The 18699-nt window shown below is 46.8% G+C and overlaps 1 protein-coding gene across 2 annotated transcripts in view; it reads right to left on the bottom strand.

The window, feature by feature from the left end:
• Positions 1-2161: 2161 nt before the first annotated feature.
• LIMD1 (LIM domain containing 1) overlaps positions 2162-18699 on the bottom strand; it is a 69760-nt gene continuing 53222 nt past the window's right edge. For both annotated transcript variants that reach the window (XM_027097038.1, XM_027097037.1), the window contains 6 exons: positions 12491-12558; positions 9893-9955; positions 5884-6014; positions 5219-5270; positions 4634-4702; positions 2162-3480 (listed from right to left, as the gene is read on the bottom strand). In XM_027097038.1, the coding sequence (XP_026952839.1) occupies positions 3343-3480; positions 4634-4702; positions 5219-5270; positions 5884-6014; positions 9893-9955; positions 12491-12558 (521 nt within the window). In that variant the 3' untranslated portion in view covers positions 2162-3342. The remainder of the gene's footprint in view (positions 3481-4633; positions 4703-5218; positions 5271-5883; positions 6015-9892; positions 9956-12490; positions 12559-18699) is intronic.

Here is an 18699-nt window from a genome sequence, read left to right as displayed (position 1 = left end):
AGCTGAAAGAGGCTTTCGCTCAAGCACTAACCACGGAGAAATGGAAAGTCCTGCCGCCACGTGCAGGCAATGACCCAACAGGACTCAATGCCCTTCTGTGTGAAAAATGAACGAATCACTCTCTACTCAACCACAGAGGGGAGGATAATGTCAGAGAGAGAGGATCCTGCTATGACAGGCCAAACTGCATTCCTGGCTTTTCTCAGATCACTCAGGCCGTTTTTGAATGACCCTAGCTGGGGGGGAAAAATGACAAGAAAAAACTAGAGGGCAAAGTGAGGCAAGGGAGAAGGCTGGAGGCTGGCTTTGGCATCTGGAATCAGCCCATAATTCTTGTTTATCTAAAGTCCACGAGTCATCTAGGGAACTCAAGGCTATCTGCTCTACCTTTTAAAACAAACTTATTCATCCTGGTCTACGAAGTGCTTGTGTGTTCTTTCTACATGCCTATAAATACAACCCCATTATAGCTCTATTTGGCTAATAATTTATAGAAAGTTTAAAATACCAGGTAAGTGGGCATCTATTCATGGCTTTTTTGCAAGGGCCTGAGGAGGAGACAAAACTGGTAGGAGATTCCTACCCATTACCCTCTCCAGGGACACTGACAGTAAGAGAAGTTGCCTCTCAGATTTCTAGGGTGTCTAGAAATTCTCTTATTGTTCTTCTTCAGCAGTATAAAATATTTGCTGAGATATCAAAATTGCCTCAATCAAGGACACTTTAAAAATTTCATTTAGGGGCTTCCCTGGTGGCGCAGTGGTTGGGAGTCCGCCTGCCGATGCAGGGGACGCGGGTTCGTGCCCCGGTCCGGGAGGATCCCGCGTGCCGTGGAGCAGCTGGGCCCGTGAGCCATGGCGGCTGGGCCTGCGTGTCCGGAGCCTGTGCTCCGCAACGGGAGAGGCCACAGCGGTGAGAGGCCCGCGTACCGCAAAAAAAAAAAAAAAAATTTCATTTAAAAAGTGAATCAGATTTTTAAACTACAGTTATGCCTTGAACAACTTAAGGGTTAATCCTCATATAACTTACAGTCGGCCGTCCGTAACCGTGGTCCCTCTGCAGCGTGGATTCAACCAACCACAGATCTCGTGTAGTACTGACTGCAGTATTTACTACTGAAAATTATCCACATATAAATGGACCCATGCAGTTCAAACCCATGCTGTTCAAGGGTCAACTGTTACCAAGTTGCAAACAAATCCCTGCTACTTCTGATGTGGCTCCAAGGCAATTTTCTTTCCTCTGCTTGACTTGATAGTGGAGCAAAGGTGTGTCATCAAGGCCAGAAATAATCCTAGGTTGGCAGAGACAGGTTGAGACATACTGGCTGGCTCCATCTGCCCACCAGCCTTGCCAAGGCTGAGCTGGATGGTATGCTGGGAAGGGAGGGGGGACCCCAGGGTTCACCTCCCCACCCCCTGGGTTTTTAGCCCTCATATAAACACTCATGGGTTTTTAGGAGGCTCAGCCTGTGAAAAGGAACCAGTAGAATCACACAGCTTGGGCTGAAGTGACATCTGGCCAAAGGATTCCAGCAGAATGAATTTAACAAAAACGGAAAAGACAATCCATGGTGCCATTTCTGTGCTTCTTACAGGCAACTGCTACCAAAGGAGTCAAAGCATGGTTTAGAGGCTTAGAACTGGGCCCAGTGAATAGTCTGTGAGTCCCTGTGCCTTTGGGTTCCACTGACGCCCTCCGAGGCCCCAGCCACCCAATCCCCTCCCTCTGGATGTGAGGTGAGGCGGCAGAGAGCAGATGCTCCCAGCCTGGCTGGCAGTGGTGAGATGGCCCCTGTCCTCCTGCGAAAAGGCCCAGGGTCCCTCCCCGTGGGCTGAGAAGCCAAATGTCAGCCAACCTTTTTCTCACACTTTCTTCTCATTGAAATACCCAGGGGTACTGACCTCTGGCCTCAGGAGTGTGACACACAGGGCACATTTTGCCTCTTCAGTGCAGAGGTGGCCTTGAAATCCTGCCAGTAGGTGGCCCCCCCTTAGCCCTTGCCATCCCGGGGAGCCAGCATGATGAAATGCATAAGGCAGGAGCACCCAGTATCAATCAGATCTATTCCCAGCTGAACTTTAGTTAAGATTACAGTGCCCTGACCCACTGGTCTGACCTGGGTGAAGCCAGAGGTTCCTAACACACACTGGCTGAGTCCAGTGTGATGGCCAAATTCGTCCTTAATCTGAAGCTCTTATCTGTGAGGTATTTTTTGTGTGTGGGAGACTGAAAGTAGAGGGAAACAATTTTTACAGAAAGAAAAAAAAAAAAAAACAGACAAAAGCAGTGTACCTTATACTGGTTTCTTCAAGCATAATACCTGAATTGGCAAGAGAGGGACCTGTGAAATGAATATCATACCTTATGCTCAGGCACTCTCTCCCAGGCTGGCTTTGAGATCTTACACACAAAAACTCTCCTCATTAATAAGGGGTCAGGTCTCAGTATGTGGGCACACTTCCCCAAAGTCCATTGTTAAAGAAGCGAAAATAGGCATAAGAGGATCTCCACGAAAGATCCCGAGACCAGCCTTTGCAGGGGGAACTCTGAAGTCCCAGATTCTTGAGAGCTCCAGAGGAAAAAAAGCACAACAGGCGGGCAAAAGAGGCCTGGCGCCTGCACCAAGTTCTCATCCCAAAGCACACTTTCCTAGAACAGGATCAATCCTCCATCAGGCCGCCAGCTGCCTTTAAAGGAGTGAAGATTTCCAGGGGCACACAGAATGATGTTAGGCTACAAGGAGAAAACCCCATCTCACTTATTTCAAACCTTGGCTCTGCTTTACCAAGTGAATTCTTCCTAAGATACAAAGCACACGTCAGAGCATCCCTCTTGCGATGATGCAATTAAAATTTGCAGCCATTCTACAGAAGAACTGAAGCTCTGGAGTGGAAGGAAATCTTAAATTATGGTGTGTGTGGGGCGGGGGAGGGGTTGGGAGGGGGTGTTTGGGTGCAGGTATTTTCCAAAGGGGAGGGAAAGGATTGAACATATCGGCAGCTGAAATCTCTCTTCAGTGCAAACCTTTCCCACTGAAGTGTGAACTCTTCCCAGAGGGGACAGGAAGGTTCATTCAGTCACACTAATGAGATCTCCTGTCACATGCCACGCGCTTGCTGGGGTTTCTTCCTGAGTAATCTGATGAGGGTGTGGCAGCAGTGAAAAAAATACATAATCCCAGACCAGCAGGGATCCCCTCCTTGTTTAAAGGAAAGGCACCTGCCTCCCCTCCACTCCCCCAATCCCAATCCGTCCCCAGGGGTGACAGGAATTAACCCGCGGACTCCTCATGGTGCAACCCTGGCTCCTCCCCACCATGAGATCTGCAGGAGGCTCTGGCTAGAAGTGGTGCTGGTGAAGGGCTGTGGATGAGTGACCCTTCTCCAGCCTCTTGATGTGGCAGGAGTGACAGAACAGGTGGTCCTCCAGGGGGTAGCAGCGGTGACCATCTTCATCATTGAGCTCCAGACCGCAGTCCTGGGGTGAGGCAAAAATATCCAGTGGTGACGAAACAAAACAAAACAGACTGCAAGAGTGACACAAAGGCCACACACAGTCCCGTACAACCAGCAGAGGGCGCTGTGTGATTCTTTCCGGGCAAAAAAAAAATGCCGGTGCGGAGACACGCAGCTCCAGCCCAGTGAGGGTCTGGACTGTACTGTCCAACACTGGCCACATGAAGCTCTCCGGCACTTGGAATGGGGCTGGTCAGAAATGAGATGTCATGTCAGTGCAAACACACACACCAGATTTCCAAAACTTAGGACAGAAAAAGGATATAAAATATCTCAGGAAAATTTTTTTCTCTCAACTGCATGTTGAAGCGATAACGTTTTGTATATATTGGGTTGAATAAAAGCACAGTTGAGCAAGTGTCTTTACCTTTTTTTCCAGCACCTGGGGTACCAACCAACAGTGATTCCCACCTATTTCTTCCATGCTGGCAGTGGGATCAAGCTATATGTCACCCACACTCATTGTTCTCCCTACCCACAGCATCACAAAATAAATCTCCTTCCTTGGGTGAATCCACTTAATTCTGGTTGAAATTTCACAAGCACTTAACGCGTTTGCACCCTTCACAACCTCTGGCTCTCCTGACAGTCATGGGGCACCAGTGACTCCTTCAGCCTGGGGTGTGACACAACAGAGAAGGGACAGATGGGCTCCACCTGCCTTTACACCAACCAGCAACATGCCTGTTTCCAAGGGGGGTTTCTTCAGGATTTTCAGGGCTCGGTTGAGAAAGGGGTTCCCGGCAGATAGAACAGACTACAAGCTGGAGGGGAGGGAGTCTATTCCTCAAATCACACACCTGCCTGACAATCTGGCCCCCCAAAAGGACCTGAAACCCACACTCCCCGTGACCCTCCCACTCTGTGGCTTCAGGGAGAGCAGCTGTGACCGGCTCAGGACTTGGTGGTTACAAACATGGAGAAAACAGTAAAGACTTTTACGCATCTTCTCCAACCTCCCTCCCCCCACCACCAAATCAGGCTTCACCCCACTTCTTCTGTCAGCTCTGGAGGGCAGCCCCTTGCCCACATCCTGCCTCCATCAACCCACGATGCTTTCCTCTTGGACTTCTAGGATGGGTTTTGGGGGCCTTCTAGGGCAGGGAGGGGCCTACCTCGCAGTGGTAACACTCCACGTGGTAGTCTCTGTCCATGGACACGACTCGGATGGTCTCATCTGAGCCCTGGACCAAAGGAAAGCAAGAACCAGAGGCTATATGGGGGGCCATCGGGCTCCGCTGCCAGGAGGGTGGGGGAGGGTTCCGGGGCAGCAAGTAGGTGGCCTTAGGAGAACTGCAGGAATCAGTAGTGGATACTAACACCAGCAGAAAAAAGGACACATAGAGTAGATGAGAGGAACTGAGAGGGATGCAGTTCTACCATCTGGAATGTCAGAGTCAACAGTGAAAAAACCACCTACTTGGTCTTGTTCATCTGCTCATCATCTAATCTGGGAGTTAGTATCAAGTCAGAGAATGTGACCCAATTACAGGGACAAACAGGGCATAAGAAGGACACTGGGCTAGGGAAGGCAGCTAATGAGAAACGGGCTTCTTGGTGAAGACACCATTTATCTCAGAGTTGAGATTTTAGAAGTATTTTTACAAAGGTATAAGGACAGGACACAGATCTTGTAAATGACCCAGGGAAATATTCATCTCTTGGAAGACCCCAGGAGCAGAACTGAAAAAGCATCTTACCTCAGGTGGAAGGATGGGAAGGCCACAGGCTGCACACTTGGGGGCCAACACCCTGGCGGGAGAAGCAAAGAAGCAGTGAAGGGCATATTGAGGTGTTTCGGGGAGACTTGTGCCTGGAGCCTTCCTCGCTGGCCCGGCCCTGCCTCCCACCCATCACTCTTCACATGAATCCCTCTAGTTCGTCTATAAAGACAGACCTGGCACACTCCTGACTATTGCTTCGGGATTGTTCCTCAGAGGTAACAAGTGCATTTGCTCCCTCTCACTCTGCTAGGGCTGGAGGCTGACCTGTTTACCCCCCTCATGGTGCCTCATACAGGCCCAGGCAAACCGAGGGTGGTGGAGACCAGCCCTGAATCAGGGCCTTTTGAAGTTTGGTAAGGCTGGAGCCACAGGGCTTGGCACATTCCTCCAGAGGCCTAGTCTGGAATCTGATTATAGGTTTTTTGGTCCTGTTTTTCCAGTAAACGTAATTCTTTAATCAGTTCCTGTCTGCACGGGCATCCGCTGACCCCCGAGGCCCGTACTACACCCCTCAAAACCATTGCACGTTCGCTGCACTGTCGACAACAGTGCAAGCAGCCTGCAGATGTGCCTCAGCAGGTCCCCACCCTCCACCCTGCTGAGTTTCAGCCAGTGTGGCTTACACGAGTGGCTCTCCTTACTTGTGGTAATCCCGGACACAGTAGATCTTGTTCTCTGAGTCCACAGTGAAGGGTACCCCATCCAAACACTCATTACAGATGACACAGCGGAAGCAGCCGGGGTGGTAGGACTTCCCCAGGGCCTGAAGGATCTGGGGTGCACAGGAAGAGGTTAGGACTCAGCTGGGATTATAGGGAAGGCAGTGCCAGTGGAAGGGAGAGACACATCAGACTGAGGGTCCATATGAGCAACTGCCACCCTCATCCCAGTTTCACTTGGACCAAGTCAAGCAATGATGGGGGCAGGAAAGGCTAACCTAGTTACAGGTATAAATAGGAGGAAACCAAATGGTATCATTCTCCTGCACTTCACAAACCTCCAGAAGGGAGGATTCTCGATCAAAAAACATGATTCTCTGCAGGAAATGATGCAAAGCAGGGCCATGAAAGGCTCCACCTCAGATTTGGGAAGCAGCAAATACATGGAAAGATTAAAGGAAACTCCACAAGGAAATGGAAGAGCTTGGGAAAAACCTCTTAACTTCTCTCTCCTGGGTGCCCCTACTAAGCAGCTTTGACTCTGCAGCATGATAATCCAGAAGCCCGTGACTCGGCCCCGGATTATCTCAAATCCAATTGCAAGTAAAGCCTCTTTGTTGCTGCTGCTTTTAAACACAATGAGGAGAAAGCCCCATGCACCTTCTTCCTCTCGGCATCATTTGATCTGGATGTGACTGATACCTGGAACTGTAAGAGGCCATCCTGAAACCAGAACAGAGCCTAGATGCGGAGGGTGGGAGAGAGAAGAGAGGGAAAGAACGTCCTGTCTACGGTGGTGTCAGTGAGTCACCAAATTAGCTCACCATGGAACTGCCTCCCTCCAAACCTCTTAGGTGAGATAAAACACTTTTTCCTATTAAGTCAGTGGTTCTCAAAGTATGGTCCCTGCACCTGCAGCATCAGCAACCCTTGGGAACTTGTTTACAATGCACATTCTTGGGCCCTGTTCCAGCAATGGGTGTTTGAATAGAGTGATTCTGATGCATGCTAAAGTTTGAGAACCATTGGTTTGAGTTGAGTCTGGGCTTTCTGTAATCTGCAGTTGAAAGCATCTCTGATGACTCAGTAGCAGATTCATTTCTGCGATTACCTGCGCCAGGAAACTTAGCACAAACGACAGAACTATGGAATCAACACCAGCAAGCCTGCACTGAAACACTGTAGGCAAGAAGTGTACGGAATGGCCATGAGCATCCCTGAGTGGGGCCACACAGAAAGCCTCCCGACAGGCAGAAGGAAGGGGACTTGGGACCAACGAGAACCTTGGCGGAGCATTGTAAGTCCTGTGGGAAAGCCATGCTGTGCTCTGGCCATGCCGCACCTCACACACTGCAGCTGGGGGGCACTGGGAGGACGTCATGCCAGCCCAGCTCTCCTCTGAAAGCTCAGCTTTCAAGCTTCCTCATCCCCTCTAGGATTTCACTAATGTTCCAGGCCCCCCAAGCTGCCAAAGTAGGAAGAACAACCGGCTGGGCTTCAGAGTCCCCTCGGCAATCTGGACCTTGGAATGCATTTGGCCCCCAGACTCATGCTGTCTTGGCAGAAAGAGACCCTTAAATTAATTTAACCCACACTGTGCCAGAAGTATGGTAGGATAAAGATACCATTTTGCTGCATTCTGACTAGGTGTAATAATTTTTTCATGTGGGAAAATGCCCAACCTCCAAGCCCAGAGTATTCCCCTCTACTAACAAAGATGGAGCAGAGACGGACAATTTACACCAAGCGTTGCACAACTGAATTCTGCTGGAGAACCAAGAATGGTAACTGAAGGAACCTTTCTCTGTATTATTATAATTCTTGGTGGCAATTAAGGGTTCTATTTTTAAAAATAAGTGTCACTACCAGTCATTCGCTGTAAGTTTTCAAGTCTGAGAGGAGTGTGACTTCATGTTATCCCATGAGGGAGAGATGGTCTCCAAAATTCAGTTCCCCGCTTCCCTTGAATTGGGATTGGCCTTGTGACTTTCTTTGATCAATAGAATGAGGAAGAAATGATGTTCTGAGATTTTAAAGTCAAGGATGTAAGAAAATTGGCAGCTGCTACTTCCTCTCTCTTGCTGAAAGGAAGTCCAGGCTAGACTACTGAGTAAGATTAGTAGCCGTAGGGAGAGAGGCCTGGAGGGTGAGAGATCATCTTGTGCCATCAGCTGAACACAGCTGAGTAAGTGACCCCAGCTAATGCCACATGGAGCAGAAGAATCGCCCTGCAGAGCCTTGACCTAATTCCTGGCCCATGGAATCATGATAAATAATAAATCACTGTTGTTTTAAACCACTAAGTTTTGGGGTGGCTTGTCATGTAGTAATAGATAAATGAAATACCTTGAGGCCCAAAGAAGGCTTAGGATACCCACAGATAAGAACAGTGTATAGTCATGTTCATAAATTTGGACACTGTTGGCCTCATATGTGGTGGGTTTGTCAGAAGGGCTCTAAAATCAAGGACAAAATCTGCTAAAGAAATGGAGCCCCGTGGAGTTGGGCAGGCACTTGGGGAAGGAAGGGGTGAGGGTGTGTGGCTTGGGCCTGCCTCCCCTGGCGGAATGGCTGGAGGGCCGCATTCCTAGCAAGGCCTTAGCCGCTTCTCAGGACACCGCTCACAGGGCCAGGCTGTGCTGTGCGGTGTCAGAGCCTGGACGGCAACAGCGTCTGTTCACAAACGGGGACAGCTTTGGTTCACTGTTTTATACCTGTCAGCATAAAACCGGAAGAAATGAGTGTTTATGTCCGCCAAAGACATGCATAAGAGCAACTTATTCATAAATTGCCAAAAACTGGATAACACCCAAGTCCCCCTCTTCAGGAGAATGGATAAATAAAGGGTGCTATATCCATACAATGGAATTCTACTTAGCAATGAGAATAAATGAACTAACAACACAGACAACAACATGGATGAATCTCAAAAACATTTTTCTAAGTGAGAAAAGGCTGACCCAAAGGAATCTATACTATATGAATCCACCTGTATGAAGTTCCAGCACCAGCCTGGGGCAATAGAGGTCAGAACAGTGGGTATCTTTGCGGGAGAGGGTCTTTCTGGATGTTGGAAATGTTCTATACCTTGATCTGTGTGGTGTTTACACATAGGTATATACATATATAAAAATTCATTCAGCTGTACACTTAAGATGCGCACCCTCTGAGTTGTTTCTCAATAAAAAAGGTAAACAAACAAACAAAAACAATGACTAGCAATTCCCTTCTCTATGATGGAATTAATGGCTCAGCTTAGAGAGGGATTTAACTCTTTCAACTAGTAGAATGTTATATAACGATTTTCTCTGACCAATATATTAAAGAAATTCGATAGGGCTGTTCTCCAATGGTGAGCAATTTGATCCCTGAGAAAATAAGAACTCTGTATTCATTAACCTCACAACCTTACCCTAAAAGGAGGCCAGGAAGGAAGAACTGTCTCCCCACTCAAAAGATAAAGGCACTGAGGCCCAGGACAAGCTCAGAGAACCATGGCTGAGCGAGGAACGGAATGGATAAAACCTGCTCCCTGTTTTGCTATCTCAGAACTAACAATGGGCCCCCAGACCTCATCTTAGGAAATGATCAAGCCGGGAAGAACATGGGGGAAAAACAACTGTGTTATCTGACGTTCTACACCCAATTCCAAAGTAGCTGAGATTTCTGCAGCTCCGTTTGGCATCTCACCTGGGACGCCACAAGGACCACAGAAAATCAGAGGGAGGCCAATGTGACGTGAACAGCCCAAAGGAGACAGTGCCAGGAGAAATGACATCATGGGGACTGGACGGCGAAGGACGCTAATTCCAGTAAAAGCCAAATGCGGGTGCTACCACAGCAAGCAAGCAAGCATGGGGTCTTCTTTTAAAAAACCAGATGTAGCCACAAATCAAGGTAGGAAACACTGTCCTCAATTATTAATTTCTTTTTTCTCTGAATGCCTCCCCCTCCCACCATGCTATTATCTTGTTCGGCTGACCCTACTCACCATGTCCATGATCAGATGTCCACAAAGAAAACACCTGTCGGCAGACTGCTGGAAACCAGAGTACTGCAGTGGAAAGAGAAAAGAAAGTTAAACCCAGGCGGGGCAGAGGAATCTTGCTACTTCCCCGCCAGTCATGAGGAACACAAGGAATTTCTCAGAAAGATGTGTCGCTCTACACAGGATCTGTCGTGACCCCGTGGACAACAGTGTGATGAATCACGGAATATCCTCTGCCACAAAAGCCATTACAAATGTTAATACCACTCGCCTTCCACAGCTGCACCCAGGCACCCATGACACGCCAGGCTCTGCGTAAGAGGCTGCGCAGAGAGAGGCGTCAGTCTCTCATCCGGTGGTTCTCAAAACGGAGTTCCCTGGCATCACCTGGAAACTTGTCAGATGCGCAAATTCTTCAGCTCCACCCCAGACCTACTAAACTGGAAACTCAGTGGGTGGGGCCTAGCCATCCTGAGTTTTCACAAGCCCTTCAGGGGATTCTGATGCACACTCAAGTTTGAGACCATCACTCTAATTTTCAAAACAATTCTTCAAAACAAAAACAAAAACAACAACAACAAAAACACAATTCTTCAAGGTATATATTACACCGTTTCTCAAACGGAAGCAAAGGGAAGCTCCGAAAGGTTAACTGACCTTCTCATGGTCACACAGCCTGTAAGGGGTAAGGACGGGATTCAAATTCAAGTCTGGGTCTGGTTTAAAAGCCAATGCCTTTTACAATTAGCTTCAAAGAAACTGGATAAATATTATTTACCTTACCTTACCAAAACACACACACACACACACACACACACACACACACACACACACACAGCTCTAGTCTTGAAAGAAATGAGGAACTCACCTCAGAAAACAGACTAGATACTACACACTGGAAGATACTAGAAGCTTAAATATTGCAAACACAACTTAATAAGGGAAATGTAATGCAAAGGAAGGTGGAAAAGAAAAGGGAAATTTTCTACAACACTACACCACACAGTGTGGGGTTTTGCTGCCCAGCACTTCCTCCTGATTCTAGGGGTAACAGTTCTTTATTTTCTTTTGGGATCCAGCCCCATTCCCCATCCTGTGATTCCCGTGGGGCTGACCCCATGATGGGTTCCAAGGCAAGGCACTGGCTCAGACCTGGCCAATCAGAGCCTCGCAGTCGTCCAGCACCCAAGACTTTGCCCAGGGGTGGGCACCTGGCCCACCAAGAGCCCATGAGACTCCAGGAGCAGGACAGGCACTTGGCCCATCAGATGTGAAACTGGGAGACAGTCAACTCTGGTGTGCCACCGTCTGACTATCAAACACACAGCGCGGGAGACTGAAGTGAACGTGTGGAGGAAGTGATTCCTGAGGGCACGCAGGAAGCAATTTCCTTGGGTTTGCTTGGCGGTTGCCGGCAAACACGAGTCATGATGAGTCAACCCACACATCCACAGAGAAGCCGGCCCCGAGCCAGCTCTGGGTCTCACGTTGGTGGTCCCACTGACCAGTCAGCGCTCCATGCCTGGCACTGTGTTAGGGTCTGAAGGTGTAAAGGTGAAGCAGCACGTTCCTCCCTCCCTAGGAAGTTACGGTCAAGTCAGGGAAAGACTTGTAAACAGACACGCAGTGCCCTGACCACTGGCAAGCCCGGGGCAACAGCACACAGGAGGGGAGATCCGCTGCGAGGCGGGGGAACGTGAAGGCCGTCGGGTGATCTGGGCAAACGAAGGGTGAAGACATTCCAAGCAGGGGACCCAGTGCAAGCCAAGGCACACAGGATGGGGCCATGGCGTGCAGAGAACCGCAAGCCTCAGAGTGAGTGAGATGGGAGGCTGCCCAGACCACAGAGAGCTCCTGCGCATGCTCTGAACCCTGGATCCCGGGCCTGGGCAGTGACACAGCACAGCAGTGAGGGGCCGGCGGAGCCATGCTGATGTCACGAGCCACACAGGCCTGGGGAGGACGCGGTGGCACCAGGCACAATGCTTGGCCACACTCTAGGAGAGATAGGAAAGCGGAGGGGTAGAGGAGGAACCTAGGACACGGTTCTCAGAGATAAGTTCCCAAGCAAGGGGACTTTTCTGCTTCAGGTGACTCTCAAGTACAGTGGGAGGGGCTGGCGGATGGGCTGGGGACAACCCTGGGGACTGTCTGATGGGCAGGGAGATTGTGAACAGCTGGCCTCAGAGGCGCCTACGTGGCCGGAGTTCAGACGTGGGAGTCACTGGCACATGGACAGACTTTCAGTGCGTGGGAGAGGCAGGCAGGATGAGAAGAAAGGGGGCCCAGGTCCCAGAGTGAGAGTTAAGAGCTGGGTGGAGAAGGCAGAAATAGGCAAAGCACAAGAGGACACACTGCGCAACCCCCAAGTCCCCGAAAAGCACAAAGCTCTGCAGTGTGTCATTTGCCTGGGAACGTGGGCCACCCCATGCTTCTGCAGAAGGAAAGTCAGGACACCTTTCTCCAGCAGTGCAGCTTCCAGACAGCACTAGGGACCACAGAGAGAAACCACCTTCTTCTGCTTAGCCCAGCTTCTCTGCACGCTCCCTGCCTGACTCAGGGCAGGACTGAAAGGAGGGGAAGCTTGGGTGACAAACTCACCAGGAAGTCTTCCTCACAAAACACTTTGCCATTGACAAAATAAAAGGCTTTTCCTCTCAGCTTCCGGCCTAAGGAAAAAACACAAAGGCAGGGTAAACAGAAAATGTTAATATGCAGTGAAAAAAGAGAAAAGAAAGGCAAAATCTTTTAAAGCAGAAATAATAATAATACAAAATAATAATGCAAAAAATGCCAATTATCGATAAAAGTTTCTGGTTCCTGAAAGCTGCCGTGGTCCTTGGTAACAGGTAGACTCAGGCCAGAAGACAGGGTCCCCTGGTGGTTGCTGCCTGGCAGACTGACTTGGGAATCATCCCACACCCACTTCTCGCACCTCCTCTCTGCTGAGAAAGAAGCCAGCAAGACGCTGGGTGACAAGATGGCAGAGGCATCCACATGTGGGGATACCAGGCTACAGTCTCCTGTGACGCTGCCGTTTCCCACAGACATTGGGCATCATCACCTTTGACATATTCTCCAGGGGATGCTGGTGACAACCTATCGGGAAATTCCTATAAATTGGTCAGCTCTTATCTTCCTTACTTTCACATCTTTTTTCATCTGAACGACAGAAAACACACACTGTTGAAAAGATGATGATTTTTCCTATTTTCTCTTGATCTCAATGGGGTGGGTGGGACTGGGAAAAATTCAAAGCACCTTGACTCCTTAGATGTACCTTTAGTTTCCATAGAGCTAGGACACTGACAAGAATAGCACACTGTACCAATTCCTTGCATCCCTTATGGAAAAACACAATGGGCCACCTGTTCAAGGTAAGCGGAAGCATCTTTTTGGGAGACCCTGGATCTGTATTCAGCAGCAACCCAAGATCTGAGAATACCTGCAGGGCCACGCACAGATCACACCCAACAGACTCCGTGGAAGTTTCAAAAACTGAATGAATTCTAAACACTAGTGGAATCAAGCTCCTTAGGCCTAAAGTCACCTGAAACCAAAATCACCGATGTCGAAAATATTGATGGTGCTTGAGACACAGAGAAGTCCCCTCCCTACACAATGGGTGTCCTTGCCTGTGACGCCCCAGAGCCGGCAAAGAGCACAAGGTAACGAGGGAGAGGTTGCTGATGAAGACTCATCGGAGCTCAGAGAGGACTCTGAAAGCATCAATGTAGGGGAAAAGCCACAAAAAGAAATAAATGAAACTACAAAAGCAAAAAACTCCAGATGGACTAAAGACCTCAGTGCGAAAAACAAAAGCTGTTACAAGAAAATACAGGCAACTGTCTTTGACTTTAGCACGGTAAGGATTTCCATGCACTGACCATCCACTTGCCTGCCTCTATACTAAGCTTAACAGGAAGGCCCTGACCTTCTCCTGACCTCGTCAGACCCTTTGCGGGGTGTTAGTTGCTGCCAGATTTACTGCTATCTCAATGTCTCCCCAACCCTCTGATGGGTTCTCTGAGCATGTGCTACATCCCCTGAGGACGTAACTGTAATTTCAACTCAGCCTCAGACTAAGAGGTCTTGGTAGCAGTCTAACCAAGGGAAGGGCAATAAATGGAATAAAAGGAAAGGCAAGTCAGGGATAAGAAGATGGCTACAACATACAACATGGCATTAGTATCTAAAACATACAAAGAATATTAATAATCCTAAGAAAAAGACAAGCGACCCAATGGGGAAAAAGATCAAAGGAAGGTGTAGAGAAGAGAAAACTGTTATCGAATCCAAGCTAGTACTGCTTGCCCCACGACAGGCCAATAAATGGAGAGACGAGCCGTTGGGACAAGGAATAGCGACTTTATTCGGGAAGCCAGTAGGCCAAGAAGATGGTAAACTTCTATTCCAAAGAACCACCGTGCCTGAGTTAGAATTCAGGCTCTTTTATACTAAAGGGGAGGGAGTAAAGCCGAACATTTCCTGGTTCCAGTCAGCCTCCAGAGGGGGATGCAGCCATTCACGGGTGGGCCTGTGAGTTAAACAAAGGTATTTTAGCTTAATGCGCGTTACCTGGGAGCCAGGGTTCCCAGAGATGGGCCATTATGTATACTTTAAGCTTAAAGGCAACATGCCTTTAAGGATTAACTTGTAATAGAATACAAAGGTTCTTCCCTATTACAAAACGTGTTAAACTCTAGGCAACAACCATTGAAAAAGATGTTCAATCCCACCACCAATCCGTGCATGCAAATTAAAACCACAATGAGAAGATAACTCATCCCTAGATGGGCAAAACTCACCAGGTCTGATAACTCCCTGTCTTGGCGAAGTTGTGAGACAAGAGAGGGACCCTTTCACACTGCTGGTGGGAATGTCGATTGGCTTGACCACTTTGGGAAGAATTGGCAAGAGCCAGTTGACCTGAAAATTGACATTACCCACAACACACTGCTAGGGACACTCCTTGAGAAGATCCCCCAGTGTGCAGAAGGAGGTGCATGTATGGATGTTCACTGCAGGGCTGAAATGAAAACTGAGAAACCCAGAGCATCTTCAGTGTTCACCAATATGGAAAAATTGATAAATACGTTGAGGAAGAATTTAGAGTTATATTCAATGGATGCGATACTAAACAGCAATCAAAATGAATGAACTAGGTCTGTATGTATCATTATGAATTGAACTGAAAATCCTCATATGCAAATGAGGAAAACTGTTCAACGATGCATTATTATGAGAGACAGTGTGTATGTCAGTTACATACACACAAAAACTAGTCCTATATATTGCCTATTGATACTTGTATATGAGGTAATAGTATAAAGGCTGGGATTGGAAGGATCCATACACTCAATTCATAATAGTACCTGCCCTGGGGAAGGGGGAAATGGGACGGGAGGGGGAACCAACATGATTCCACTTTATCTGTAATATTCGTCTTCCTTTATTAAAAATAAGCCAAAATGACAACAGATAAATGTTTGTGCATTCTGGGTGGTACGTAAATAAGGGTTATTTCCTATGGTACTTTCTTGTAGCTTTTTTTTTTCTTGTCGTTTTTAAACTGCACAAACACAGCTTCTTTAGGTGAAACACTATAAACCAAAAGGCAAACGACATGCTAGAAAAAGCACCTGTACTATATGACAAACAGAACTTAACCCCAATATGCAAATTACTCAATTAACAGCCCAATATTTTAAGACTGGGCAAAGAATGGGGGGGAAATGACAAAAGTAGTATGAATGACCAATGAATATAAAAGAATCCTTAACTTTTCTCATATTTTTTTATAACTGCAAACTAAAATGGTATACCAAGCTTTGTCTATCCAATTAGCAAAGGCTAAAAAGAATGACAGTGTTAGTAATGACAATGACAGACTGACACTCTCCACTCTGCAAGGAAAAGCAGAAACTGAAACAAGCTTTTTAAGACAAATTTAATATCAAATTTCAACAGAATTTAGAAAGTTTGGATTATTGTGACCCAAAAATTCTACTGCAGGAATTTATCCCAAGGAAATAATCAAATTGTTTAAAGGATCTTCATCGCAGCATCATTTATAACAGCTTACAAAAAAATGAGTGTCGGGCTTCCCTGGTGGCGCAGTGGTTAAGAATCTGCCTGCCAGTGCAGGGGACACAGGTTCGAGGAAGATGGGTCCGGGAAGATTCCCACATGCCATGGAGCAACTAAGCCCGTGCAGCACAGCTACTGAGCCTGCACTCTAGAGCCCACAAGCCACAACTACTGACCCCATGTGCCACAACTACTGAAGCCCGCGTGCCTAGAGCCCATGCTCCAGAACAAGAGAAGCCAACGCAATGAGAAGCCCGCACACTGCAAGGAAGAGTAGCCCCCGCTTGCTGCAACTAGAGGAAGCCCGTGTGCGGCAACAAAGACCCAACGCAGCCAAAAATAAAATAAATTAAATAAGTAAATTTTTTTAGAAATGAGTGTCAACCAAATATCTAATTCTTATCAGATAAATTATGTACTATTACGAAGCCGTATTAAAGAATGTGTTTCTGACAGGAAGAGGAGAGTGAAGAGAAAAAAAAAGAGATTGTTTTCCAAAAATATTTAGTGGAGAAATATTTAAAATACTGCAAAATGGGGTTAAAAACATCTGTGTGTGTGTGTGTGTGTGTGTGTGTGTGTGTACACAGACATGGATATACATACACACTTATATGCTCATACACAGTCATTATCTCTGAGTAAAGGAAATGGTGATGTTATTAGTTTTTTTCTGCAATGATTATGTATATTATTTTTATTGCCTGAAACAAACTTGAATGGAGTGAGACAGTGTGAATGGCAATGAGGCATACGTTAGAAGTCTTTAGTTCTCCAAAGTTTCCCTCCTGTCCTTACCTCAAAGTTGTTCTAGGAAGTTCTCATTCTAGAACCTTCACAAGCATTTCCCAACTAAACTAGGATAACAAGAATGAGTACCTACAGCTCAGTGATTTCAGGGTTCACTAACAGAACCCTCTGACAGCCATGGAAGTTAAACTTAATTACTTTACTGACTTACAAATTTCCCCTCTATAAAAAGATTCCACAGGGCTCAGTTTTAGAAAGGAAAATGAAAACTAACTAGAGTATCCTTTCTACCTTGTGTCCCTGCCAGGCTCGCGGTGAGAGCTTATGTCCTGCTTCCAGTCCCTCCCTGGCAGCCAAGGCGACAAGGACACAAACAGCCCACCCTAAGAGGAAAACAATCCCCACACCGTCTGGCTGCAAGTCCGTGCAGCGCCGTTGCTCTGCTGCTCCCTTCTGGGACGTCCCACTGGGATGACCTGGTTCTGATGAGAGGAAGGGAAGCGAGGTTGCAGCTACTGAGGAGGCCACTAGAGGGAGCAAGGAGGCCGTCTGGAAACGCACAGGACTTCCTGGAGAGAGGTGAGGCTTCTGAGGCAAGGCGTGGAGAACGCCCCGCTCTGGCTCCTGGAACAGGATCGGGGAAGTTCTAAAGAATCTAAGCAGGAATTAGCTTTTTGATTTAACAGAGGGTAGATCACCTCTGTTCCAAAAATCATAGAGGAAAATCATCACACGTGCAACAAAAGTGTCGAACCCTCCAGCACTGTAAGAAACACAAAGTAAACAAGAGCTTTTCCCACTTACGATAACAACAAAGATTTTTTAAAACAGTCATATTCATTTGTGATGGCTGTCAGTGCATATTTCTGTAAGCTATAGAGGAGAGTGTAAAACGATTAACTCACCCTGGAGAGGAAACTTTAAAATGTTTATCTCTGACTCACTTGGGCTGTCTGGGACTTAGCTTAGGGAGAGAATCGGAAATGTGAATAAACGTTTACTTAGATCCAAATTGGCAGCCTTAGAGAAATGACCACATAAAACAGAACACATTTAAATGTAATATGTAGTCATTTAAAATACCAGTCAAATAAGTGTTTCATTGGTATTCGAAAATGCTTATACTATAGAAGGATACTCAAATTACGTTAGTGAAAAAAGCAAGCTAGATAACTATATTTATAGTATAATTCCATTTCAGTAACCTATACCCATACACACACACCACTGATATGAAAAAAAAACTGGAAGACTGCATATTAAAACTAATAGTGGTGAGCACTGGCTGATGGTGTTACAGGGAAATTTCACTTCCTATTTTATAATTTTCTTTTTAAAACTTATCTTATATAGCACTGTCAGGTTGTATTAAAGGGAAATTTCACTTACCACTTTATACTTTTCAATATTTAAAATTTTTTTCTAGTATTTAGTACACTGGAAGATGGTATGAGAGAAATTTCTGCTTCATACATTTCTAGATTAAATTTCTCTGTAATTATGTATCTAATCTGAGAAACAATACTTTCTTCTTAATTTTTAAAAGAAAACTCTTACGTAATAATGTGAAAAGTTAAAAAAAAAAAAAGTAAGATTCAACTATGTAAAGAAGAAATTCAAAGAAAAAAAGACTGGAAAGGAAATCTGTCCAAGAATGACAGTGCCTCTGAGGAGACATACATGGTAGGTATCTGTAGGATGTGGGATGGGGGGGGAATGATCGCTAGTTGTTTGCTTCTTTATACTCTCCTACATGTCCCCAAACTTTTGATAATGAACAGGTATCACTTTGATCATCATTTTAAAAAGTGCCCACTGGCTAGGCAAATCCTCTTTTTTTTTTTTTTTGGCCACGCGGCTTGTGGGATCTTAGTTCCCCGACTAGGCATCGAACCCAGGCCCTCGGCAGTGAAAGCGCCAAGACCTAACCACTGGACCTCGAGGGAACTCCCTAGACAAATCCTTTTGCT

This window comes from Aethalodelphis obliquidens, unplaced genomic scaffold, assembly GCF_003676395.1.
Source record: "Aethalodelphis obliquidens isolate GAN/ISIS:26980383/991018 unplaced genomic scaffold, ASM367639v1 scaffold111, whole genome shotgun sequence".
NCBI classification, from domain to species: Eukaryota; Metazoa; Chordata; class Mammalia; order Artiodactyla; family Delphinidae; genus Aethalodelphis; species Aethalodelphis obliquidens.
This window is presented reverse-complemented; position numbering and strand designations above follow the sequence as displayed.